Here is a 12,790-nt window from a genome sequence, read left to right as displayed (position 1 = left end):
AACATAAGGATGAAGGTGAGGAACAACAAAAACTATAAAAGCAACTTCAAGGTACACATGATCTTTTAAAAGAATGGAGGTATGTTCACAACCACCCCAAGAAACTATCATTGGTGATCCTTCTCATGGGATTAAAACTTGATCTTCTCTTAGGAATGTAAATAATTATTTTGCTTTTGTATCTCGTTTTGAATAAAAAATGATTGATGAAGCCGAAAAAGATCATAATTGGATAAATATAATGTAAGAAGAACTTAATCAATTTGAAAGAAATAATGTATAGATCCTTGTTGCAAGACCTAAAGATCTTCCTATAATTGAAACTAAATGGGTGTTTAGAAACAAACTAGATGAAAATAAAAATATTATTAGAAACAAAGCAAGACTAATAGCTTAAGGGTATAATCAACTAGAAGGAATTGATTTTGATGAGACTTTTGCATCCGTAGCTAGATTAGAAGCCATAAGACTCTTCTTGCATATGCATATTTTATGAACTTTATGTTATATCAAATAGATGTAAAAAGTGCTTTTCTAAATGATTTTATCATGGAAGAAGTATATATAAAGTAGTTTCCTGAATTTGAAAATCATGCTTTCTCAAACCATATTTTTAAATTAAATAAAGTTTTATATGATTTAAAATAAACATCTAGAACATGATATAAAAGACTAAATAATTTTTATTAAAAATAATTTTTTAAGAGAAAAAATAAATACAACTCTTTTCATAAAAAGAAAGATTGATGACATTCTTATGATACAAATATATATTGATGATATCATTTTTGAATCTACTAAAGAAACCTTGTACCGAGATTTTGCCAAGCTCATGCAAGGAGAGTTCGAGATGAGCATGATGGGAAAATTCACTTTCTTTCTCGAACTTCAAATTAAGCAATCAAGAGAAGAGATCTTTATTTGTCAAAGCAAGTACATAAGAGAATTATTAAAGAGATTTAAGATGGAGACCTCTAAGTGCATTAACACACCTATGAGTCCATCATGCAAATTGGACAAGGATGAAAATGGTAAGAGTGTTGATTTAAAGCTTTATAGAGGCATGATAGGATTCTTGTTATGTCTTACGATTAGTAGATCTGATATTATGTTCAGTATTTATATGTAAGAAGATTCAATCCAATCCTAAAGAATCATATTTAAATACTGTCAAAAGAATCTTAAAATATTTAAATGAAACACAAACTTTAAGATTATAGATTCCTAAACAATAATCTATAAACTTAATAGGATATTCAGATGCAGACTTTGCAGGATGTAAATTAGATAGAAAAAATATTAGTAGAATTTATCAATTTTTTAGAATAAACTTAATCTCTTGATCTAGCAAGAAATAATATTCGGTAGCATTGTCCATGGTCGAAGTCGAATACCTTGTAGCCAGGAGTTATTGTGCTCAAATCTTGTAGATTAAGCAATAACTCAAAGATTTTGACGTGAAACTTAATAACATTCTCATAAGATGTGATAATACTAGTGCCATCAATTTAACTAAAAATCTAATTCAATATTCTAGATCAAAATATATTGAGATAAAATCTCATTTTATAAGAGAGTATGTACAAAATAATGATGTGTTGATTGACTTTATTTGCTCTGAAAAATAATTAATGGATATCTTTACAAAACTCTTAAATGAAGATAGATTTTATAAAATTAGAAGAGAACTAGAAATTTTGGATCCTTATGCTTAGTGCTATCTTTTTTAATCTCACTAGATTTTTCTTTCAATTTCGTTGGATCATTTTTTTTGATGTAGTACTCATGCATTTTGGACATGTTGATGTAGTCATTTCTTTTAATCTCTTATTGATACTCATGGAAATGTGACTTCTTTATAAAAATTGAGTATGCATAATGATTAATTGCTTGATGTTTATACTTATAAATCTAAGAGAGAGAAAAATATAAAGCTCTTTCTCTTAAAATTAACTAATTATACATAATTTGGATAAAAAAATTAAGAGTATTAAGAAAAATAAATTTTCTAAAAGTTGTTATGAAAAATGGGAGGAGTAAACTTTATTGGAATATTAAAAGATAAATCTTCCTTGGAACTAAATAAAAGAAATTATTTTAAAAATTAATAATAATATAAATTATTAATGATTATTTATCTTGATCTATTTATACACTCTTATTGTTCTATTCATTAGATGTATTTTTGAAAAATTATTATTTTATTTAAAAGAAAACTTATTGATGAATATTTGTTCTTTAATTAGAGCAATCTTTTTTTTTTCATTCATTCATACTCTGCATGATTTGATCCTATCATCATTTTGGATAATGTATTAATATCAATCTGAAATTGAAATATGCTCTTGTATTCCATAATGATTGATTATTTTTTTAAAAATAAATTTAAAACTTGCTCTTCTGAAATCTTCAAGTGGTATCAAGAAAAGTTTTTAAGCAAGTAATTATTTGAGTTAATTTTTAAAATAATTTATATGAGGATGATTATTTTCACAATCGGTATCAAGAAGATTCTTCTTAAAAATTTTTTTATATACTTGGTATCAAATAACTCATTCTTACTGTGCATTATAATGCTTTATCTTTAGAAAAAGAAAAGAATATTTTAGTTCAAATATGTTTTGCATTGAAATATCTTGATATGATACTATTTGTGATAAATTCAAAAAATTTATATCTTTTCTGAACTTAATGGTATGATACCTCTTAAAGAAAAAGAAGAGATATCTTTTGAAAAAGTTAAACATATCTTATGCCTGATTTTGATACTCTAAAATTTTAAATTTTGAATATACTCTGACTTTCTTGAATTTTTAAAGCTTAAATTAATTTTTTTAAACTGAATTTGAAAAGTATTTTTGAATCTATACTTTTGAGAATGGGGAGTAGTGTTATTGAGTTTGTATAAAATTTAATGTTATATTAAAAGAAATATATTTTCTAAAATTAGCCAAGTTTGATTTAAATTTAATAAAGAAAGAAGTTTCATTTTCTTTACTCTCAATTTTTGTTTCTTTAGAAGTCTTATTCTGAATTTTAAAGTTAAACTCAAGTTTAATCTAAAAGAGGGAGGACTCAAATCAAATTTTGAAAATTAAATATCTTTAGATTTGAGTCTTTGTTTGATTTTGTTGTTGTCAAAAGGGGAGAGAGTATATGTGATAAGTATATACGTACAATGCTTTTAATTTGATTGATATGCTTATATATATGCTTGAAATAATGATAATATATATATATATATATATATATTATATATATATATATATATATATATATATATATATATATATATATATGCATGAAATTTGGTATCAATTAAAATTTTCATGAAGTTTCTGTTCACATGTGTTTATTTTGTCACTTCATAATTCTTATTGGCAAGATAATTTAAACACATTATATTTAGTTATTATGGATATGGTTATACGATCTTTATTGTATATTTATAGATTTGGTTATGGATGCTATATTTTATACTATCTTGATGTATATTTTAATATTCTATTTTATTGGATGGAACTATGGATGTTTATTTTTTTTGTTGTATTTTGACTGACATTATGTATTTTTAGTATCACGTAAGCACAATGAAATGTATTAATATATTTTAGATGAAGTTTTATTTTTTTGACTGTTGTGAACTTACTTTAGACTTGTGGTTGATGTAGTTGATGATATGAATTGGCATTATATTTTGTTATAAACCTTGAATGCAAGTTGTTGAATATGTATCATGGACAGGTTCCTCATAATCAATCAAAAAGGAGGAGTTGATTTTGATTTTTTTTTTAAAAAAGGGAATGTCAATTTTAAATGATGATGCCAAAAAGGGACAGTAAATATATATTATTTAGTATAAGCAATAGTTTCAAAAAATATAATTTTTAGAAATAATAAGACTTTTATTGGCCCTATATTGTGTCATTTATATCACTTATGCAGGTTCTACAAGCTTGAAACTTTTAAGAGGAGTATTGTTTTAATCAAAAATTTTTCTCTTTGACGTCAAAAGGAGAGAGTGTTTTGCATGTAACATTGTACAAGCAAAATTTAAGAAGCTAAAATTATTTAATTAATTATTTTAAGAATTAAGCGGGGTGCATAGCCCCTAACCTCTCTTCTAAAAGAATTAAGATATTTGGATCTATATATCAATGGTTTGATGATTTTAAAGCTCATGCCTCATTTTTAATTTGAGCCAATTCATTTTTTGTTCATAATAAGTGCACTATGATAAGTCATGATCTTTGACAATATATGTTCAATATGTGTTGAAAGCTGAAACTATGTAGTTCATGCCTTTTGCCTTGAAATTCAAATTGAGTATGCTCATATGTTGCCTTGTGTTAAATTTAAAATTTCTTAATGGCATGATTTTATTCAAATAGACTATATATGCTATATTTTTTATTTATACTTAAATATTTTATTATCATCAAAAAGAGAGAGTTTGTTACCCAAGGATTAATTTTGATAAGCACAAAATATTTGAGAGCGGAACGAATGATGTTTGTCTTTAGAGATATTTTAAAAATTTATTCAAAGAGATTCAAAAATTTTTTAATTGAAAGAAATGATTGGAGATGGCCAAAGTAGCAAATTAATTAAGTTGGAGTTGAAATTGATATTTTTCAGAAGCCTCAAGATAATTTATGATGATATTAAATCATTTGAAGGCATTTTTAAAATTTTTGAAAGCTTAAAAATGAAGAAAAAGGGCATCCCATGTGAAAAGAGGCGTCTTATGGGTCATCTCCTGTAGGTCCTGAGAGCAAATAAGAGCTGATTTTTTTACTGTTGAAAGAGGAACATCCCATGGGGCATCCCCTATGACGAAAAAATCTGCAACGATTAATTTTTATCCGATTTTGGTGCATTAAATGCTTCCTAAATCTTCTCCAACAGCTCTTAATGGCTACTAAAACCTCTCCACCATTGATTGAAGGTATAAAGCCATTTAAAAGGAAGAAAAATAAAAAAAAATCAAGAGAAAAATTCAAACTAAAGAAAATTACTGGTTCAAGCTAAAGATGCATCGATTTCAAGCTTAACTCCCTCTCAAAGGCTCTTTTAAGTCTCCATTATTGTTGAGAGGACTCTTAAAATCTTCTTCCAATCTTAGTAAAGTATTTTTATTATTTTATTATGCCTATTTGAGGAGTTAACTTATGCTTAATATTGTAAAACATACTCTTTTTACTTTGTTGCTTTTGTTTTGAATTTTAGGGGGTTCCAAAACTTAGAGAGGTGGATCTAAACCTTGAATCGGAGTGTATTACTATAGTACCCGGCCCATGTAGGCCTTAAACCCAGCCCACAAAGCCCAACAAAAAAAAATGAAGAAGACTCCTGCAGGGAGTCTTCTTCTTCTCCCGACCGGCTCCTAATCGGAGTCGGAAACCTCATCAGGGGAGGAGTCAAACTCCTCTCCTCCGGCTCTATTTAAGGGGCAGACCCTTCTCCCTTCTTTCCACCAAAGAATCTCAGAGCGAAACGGTGAGGATCGTCGGAATTTGCTTGCAGAGGCCCGTCACCGTGCTCACCTTCATTTCTCATCGGAGACGTTATCAGAGCTCGAGGTAAGCCCCAGCTTCTCTCCCTATCTTCTTTTCTTTCCTTTCCGTACATGTGTGCGTAATCGCCAGCAACCGGAGTCGTCAGATTTTGTTGGAAAAATATCCTCTGTTCAACCCTCTTTTTCTTAATTTTTCGACACCGGTGGTCACTGTCGATCACCGACTTTGGTCCCTCTGAGCCATGGGTGGGTTGTCCTCTTGCCGTCGGCTACCGCCCTGCCGGCTGCGGCCCTGATCGATCGGTCAAAAGGGGGGGACCATTCGGTCCCCTGTTTCGCCCAAAAGAGAGCCACGGGAAGAAGAAGGAAGAAAAGAAAAAGAAAAAGAAAAAAGAAAAGAAAAAGAAAAGGAAAAGAAAAAAAGAAAAGAAAAAAAAGGGAAAAGAAAAAAAATATGAGAGAAAGTTTCTCTCTCTTCTCTCTCCCTTTAGCCTGAACCATTACTTTCTCTCTTTAGAATTGAATTTTCTCTCTCTAATTTTTTTTCTCTCTTGATGTTTCTCTCTCTTAATGAATTTTTTTTCTCTCAAAATCATCTTTCTAAGATTAGCATAGTGAAAGACTTTCTTTTGATGATTTTGATCGAGCTTAGTGAAGGATCCGATCTTAAGTGGGATTTTGATTTGAAATTTGTTTAGATTTAATTTTGAATTAAAATTAATGCAAGAATATAATTTTGGATAATAGGCACCGAAGAATCTCCTAGAAGTTAGTCGATCTGTTCATTCAGTGATCTGTAAAAGGTAAGTAATGAATCATCTTCTCGAGATATTTCATATTTATTCTGAAGTTAAATAATTATTCTTTAAAATTATGCATGATTTATGAAATTATATTTTGAAAAAAAAGTGATTCTGAAATACTATGGATTATTGATTATGCATATATTCAGTGAAAATTATGATATGTTATGATACAAAAATATTTTGATACAGATTAAATTTATACTCTCAGCCTAACTATATTTCAATGGACCCCGTTAATGGGGATTATACGTTGTACTCAGTGGACCTTGCCAGTGGGGGTTGTGCGCTGGTATTTAGTGGACCTTGCCAGTGAGAGTTGTGCGCTGGTGTTTAGTGGACCCTGCTAGTGGAGGTTGTGCACTGGTATTCAGTGGATCTCGCTAATGGGAGTTAAACGTTGGTCATAGTCAAGGATATTGAGTTATAAGTGTTTTAATTCGAATCGAATTTATGATTATATTATATGTGAATATTTGAAAAGATTGAATTTGTATTGAATTAGCTTGAAATATATTTTTTATATTTATTCTTAGTATTTGTTCTTGAATATTATATAATATCTGAAATGTCTAGTTGAGATATTTGTTACTTACTGGGTTGTTTAGCTTATTATCTTTTTTTTTATTTTTTTTAAATTCAGATAATTAATTATGAGCGTAGATAATAATATTGGGACAGAGCTTTTAGAGACGAGATTTAGCATTGTTAATTTCATCAAACTTAGATCTATTATTTTATTTTTAGTGAAACTTTATTGGATGTAAGATATTTGATTTAATTATTTGAATTAAAATTGAATAATAATTATTTAAATTTATTCTGCTGTGATGCATTGATATTGTGATGAGATGCTTTGCATGTTTATGGAGAGAGTTCTTCATAAGTATGCGGCACTTGCTGTGACCTCCTGCTCGCGATTTCGGATCGGAGGCATGACAATTGTATTTGCTTGTATCTGAAAAAATAAGTGTCTTACTTGGGATAGCTAGAGTCGGTGGTATCCGATGTTGTAATCATTTTGAGAATGATTAGTGGATTGAAATTTTAAGTAGGGGCATGGAAAGTGGATGTAGGTGCAAAGTTGGCACCGAACCACTATAAATCTCTTTATTTATAGTGTGATTGATTTTTTTTATTGCTTTAATTTCTTACTTATTTATGAAAGTATTTTGAGCACATCCTTACTATTATCCTTGCACATCATAATACACACTCATAGCATATTTTATATGAATTATTCCTCACTTAAGTTTTTTAATAACCCAATTCACCATCCTCTCTTGGGTTGCATAGCTAGACAACATATTAATATATATTATTATATATAATAATATAATATAATATATTATTATATTATAATATTATATTGTAATATTATATATTATATTATCTTATTATAATATATTATAATAATATCTTATATTAATATAGTATAATATATATTTTATAATATTATTATATATAATAATATAGTATAATATATTATAAAATATTAATATATAATATAATATATTATTATATTAATATATTAGAGTATAAATATATATTATTATATAAATATATATTATTATATATAATAATATATTATATTATTATACTATTATATTATTATAATATATATTATATTATATTATATTATATTATATTATTATTAGATTAAAGATATATTAAGAATGAATTAAAAAGATTATTTTTTTGATTGATGAAAAAATGATTTAGCCACCTCCTAGGTGGGTAAGATTTTTCTCAATTCATGGATAAATACTATCCATAGAAAAGTAATTTATCCATCTTAAAAAATTTAAAATCATGGATAAGTTGGTCAATAAAAAAATTGATCAATTTTTTCATGATATCTATATACAAAAAAATAGACTCTAAGTAAGAGTTTCTCAAGAATCAGCCAACGCCATGGGGAGTGAATAGAGAAAGAGTGAGCAAGACCGACCTATGGGAGAGGTGGTGTGGGACTCTGTAGTTTTCTCACAAGAAATAGAGGCAGGGCCTGCTGGTTGGCCTTGATAGAGATGCCAGGGTCCACTTATCCCAACTATGATTAGGTCACAGTCGTGGTCGTGATGTACTCCAAGTTCATCCAATGGCTATTGTGAATCCTGAGAAAATAGGACTCCAAAGAGATTTTCTCATTCATAACGAACTCTAGAACAAGTCAGATAGTGCTGAAAATATAGATTTTGAAACAATTTTTTTTTTATTTATTTCATATTTTATTAGAAAATGATTCATTATAGGATTCGAATTTACTGACCTTTTTATTTATATGTGCAAGCATGTAATGATAAGAGTGAAGAAAATGCCCTACCTTTCTCTTGACCTTTCTCCTTCTTTCTTCTTTTTCTTAGTATATCCCATTTCTTCTTCATGGTCGCCACAAGATCCCCATCAAGATGACTAACAAAGAAAATGAGAGACAGGTCTGCTTCTCAAAGCGATGAAAGGGCCTCTTCACCAAAATGATCAAGACACAAAATGATCAAATGCTAATACATTACCCCCATCGATTGGTCTAATATATAGCCAGGCTAAGAGTTTAATCAATATGCAAAAAATATAATTATTTGATCAATAGTATTACATCTTATTTTTGTGATATACAAATATGGTTCAACAATTTACAAATCACAAATTATATATAATATCTAGAATTCAAATAAATAATGTTAGAATTTTCCAAATAAATATTTCAAATGATTTCCAAAACACACAATTCCAAAAGTTTTGAACAATTTAATTGTTTTTCATTATTATGGCAATAACTCAGGATTATGAACATACCCTGATGCCATGGATATTTAAAAATTCAATAATACAATAATTCCTACTCAATCCAATTCATAGGTATATATAGAAAGCAGACTATACAATTTTCAAAATATTTAACTATAATTATTACAAAATATATTTTCAAAAGGTAGAGGTTATTTACCTTCACACGCTAACCCAACATCTTTTAAATTAGAATACCTTAAAATCAAACTAAAACAAGGTAATTGAGAATTTAATGTTAGCTTTATATTTATCCACCTCTTTTTCATAAATGAATATTAGTTCTATATATCTAGTTCCCAAGTCCATTTCATTAATAGCTAATCAAATAAAACTTTTGTTTCTCACCTTCAGGAATATGTCAATATTATCAAATTTTAAAATTAATAAGTACACTAATCTTACTTTTCTAAAATGCAAGATTTTAGGAGCTAATTATATCTAGGTAGTGCAACACTTAATGCAAAATTAAGCTTTATAATCTGGCTTATTCTCTGGGCATATGTAATAAAAGAGAGATTTCTCATACATCCCTTGTGAAATAATATTTGAAAAATCTTAGTTCCAAAGAAAAATGTTACTAGTCCAATTTCCCAAAAAGTGTTACTAAGACTCTGTTTTATCCTTTCCTATATGTCCAGCCACTTCAATGAATTTATTAATCAATTAAATATTCTAGAAAAGTTCTCAAATTGTGAAGGTTCATTGTCCAATATGTTAAAACAAAGCATAAGAAAGAAAAATCAAGGAGTATACCAATTCCTAGGGCCAAATACATAGAGATAAACTAGCAATCTTATCATGAGATTGGCTCCCATTAGCTAGAAAATTTCAAACCATTCGCTCATCGAAGAAGCAAAATAATGTATGGCAAATGACAGTGCGAGTTTGGGTATGCAAAAAATTGACTGAACCTCAAACCTAATCTGAATCAATTTTCTTGGATTAGTTTATATCAATTTTTTTAATAATTCAGTTTGATATTGGATTGAGCAAGTCTTGAATTGAAAAAATTTGGTTCTATTTGGGTTTGAAATTTTAATAAATCAATTCAAATCGACCCAGCTCGACTTGATCCATATATATATTTGTGTGTCTACACTTTATTTTTTTTTATTGTATTTTCTTTGATATACTAGATAGAATTTTTATGTCTAGACTTAGCCCATCCCATTTAATCTAATTTATTGATTATCAATCTTATATAAAATAAAATTTTTATATTTAGAATTAGTCCAGCTCATTAAGTCCAACTCATTGAACACCAACCTAATAAATTGAAACAAATCCATCCAAATTTCTCGGATCATTTTCAACTTGACGTCGGAGATTGTCCGGCCTCTGTACCACTCGCCCATGTCCATTGGTAGGAGTAGAAAGGAAGAGAAGGGAAGAGGAGTCTTGAGTTTGTTGTGGTTTGTTTGGAATAATTGGTGGACTTGGGGAGTCTCGGGATATATATACAAGGGGGGTGGGGGGAAGGGAAGCTTGGAAGGGAGCTTTGGGCTTTGTTGATGTGAAGTTCCCCTTGAGAATTTTGGCTGTCCGAATAAAATATAAAATAAAGGTGGGAAGAGTCCATGCTGGAGCGGGGTGGCCGTCCACACCATGCCTCTCCACGTGTCAAATAAGAAGAGAAAACACTTCCCAATGCCTTGCGGGAGCTGGGCCGAGCAAAGGATTACCTAACAACCTAATTCAACGTATTATAACGCCATGAGATTTTTTTTTTTTGGGTAAAAATAACGCCATGAGATTAATAGTCTCTTGAGACGGCATACAAAGTCCTGTTCAGTGCAGGCTTTTGAACTTTTTTTTTTTTTCTTCCAATAAACATTTCAAATTGATAAACTTATGGTGGGGTCAAAGTATAATTTAATTTTTGTTTATTATTTAGTGGAGGATATCGTATTCCTGGATGTTCGGGTATCGCCAGCGAATCCATTGCCAACATGTATGGCACATGATTTCTTGATGCTCTTGATGAGCTGTTTGCAGCCAAGATCCTCACCACTCGGTGCTTGTAAATTTATATCACGATTAATAAAATTTTTTAATTTTCTCTCTCTCTTCTCTCACTACTTTTTGCCATCATTGACCTTTATCCGTAATTTTCCATTATGCCGACGCGGACTTGATAACAAGTTGGCAAGGAGGGTTGGAACAGAACGAAATCTACTTTGCAGGAATAGACTCTATTTTGGCATGGGGATTCTGCAAGGTGACGCCATAATAGTAGGAGCATTGCAACCAAAAGGTCACAGCATCATGATGCTGTCTAACTTCTGCTGTGAATCCTAATAGGACTCCAAAGAGGTTTCCTCATTCATAATGAACTCTAGAACGAGTCGTACAGGGCTATAAGAACATAAATTTTGAAAGAAATTTTTTTTTTTTATTTATTCCATATCTCATATCTGATTAGAAGATTCTATCTTTTTATTTATATGTGTAAATATATAACGCTAAAAAAAAAAAACCCTACCTTTCTCTTTCTCTTGGCCTTTTCTCCTTTCTTCTTCTTCTTCTTAGTATATCCCTTTTCTTCTTCATGGGTCGCCACCGGATCCCCATCGAGATGATCGAGAAAGAAAACGAGAGACAGGTCTGCTTCTCGAAGCGACGGAAGGGCCTCTTCACCAAGGCGAAGAAGCTCGCTCGTGCAGGCAATGAAGTTGCCATCCTGGTTTTCTCCCGTGCCGGTAATGCATTCACTTTCAGCCACCCTAGCATAGAATCTGTTGCTGATCGCTTCCACAGCCGAGAAATCATCAAACACGATAATTTTCATAGCAACGCAAGAGGAGGTCTTAGCGGGCGCCCTTCTGCCGAAGGTGAAACATCAAATAAAGAAGATAAATTGGATGGCAGCAACACCATCGTGCAGGATAAGGGGTTGGAGTCTGACCATGAAGAAGATGAACCGAAAAGTGAGAGCTGCTCAGAGGCCGAAGGGTCGGACATCGTCGGTAGTTTGCAAGAGGATCGTGCTGTGATGCATGATGGAGAACATGCAACAGGAGGAGGGAATTCAGGTGAGGAGACACTCGATAGCGGTGGATTTTGGTGGAACGAGCGAATTGATAACCTTGAGTTACATGAGCTGATGGAGTTTGAGAGCGCACTGCAGGCACTGCAGGAGAAGGTGCGAGACCGTGGAAATCAGATCCTTGTTGAGAAACCAGTGTGGGGACAATATTCTTTGGATTTTAGTAAATGCGAGTTCAGGTTTCCTGAATAGACGTCGCAAGATTAGCCGTAAGATGGAATACCTGGTGAACAAGGATTCATAAAGCTTTATTCAAAAGTAGCTGAGATCATCCCCATTGGTTTTGATTAGTATTTTGATTTTAGTATTTATAGTTCAGTTGCTTTGTGGTTGATGGTTATAAGGATATCGGTTATGACCAATGTATTTTGATTTCAGTTATATTATTCAGATATTATGCAAGATAATTTTGATATATGTATAGTTTTTATTTATGGTGTAAGGCCTTCGCTCTACAACATTGCAATCTGTCATTCCTGCAGTTTATCTCTTGTGAGCATAATGATTCGAATATCTTTAAATTTTGCTTGCATCATATCTTGTCCTTTAAATTCCAGAACACAGAGAAAGTTCCATACAGAGAATATAGAATTTATTTCAAATAATGTGATGAAAAGGTAAATTTCTGAA

At 30.4% G+C, this 12,790-nt stretch overlaps 1 protein-coding gene across 1 annotated transcript; it reads left to right on the top strand.

The window, feature by feature from the left end:
* Positions 1-11,662: 11,662 nt before the first annotated feature.
* LOC140852364 (uncharacterized) lies at positions 11,663-12,352 on the top strand. Its single transcript, XM_073245303.1, has one exon. The coding sequence runs from the start codon at positions 11,663-11,665 to the stop codon at positions 12,350-12,352; it is 690 nt and encodes a 229-aa protein (XP_073101404.1).
* The last annotated feature ends 438 nt before the right edge of the window (positions 12,353-12,790 follow it).

Source organism: Elaeis guineensis, chromosome 11 (genome assembly GCF_000442705.2).
Source record: "Elaeis guineensis isolate ETL-2024a chromosome 11, EG11, whole genome shotgun sequence".
In the NCBI taxonomy this organism is placed as follows: Eukaryota; Viridiplantae; Streptophyta; class Magnoliopsida; order Arecales; family Arecaceae; genus Elaeis; species Elaeis guineensis.
This window is presented reverse-complemented; position numbering and strand designations above follow the sequence as displayed.

Excerpts from the sequence above, each read along its gene's own strand:
- LOC140852364 (XM_073245303.1), top strand. The coding sequence starts at position 11,663 with ATGGGTCGCCACCGGATCCCCATCGAGATGATCGAGAAAGAAAACGAG.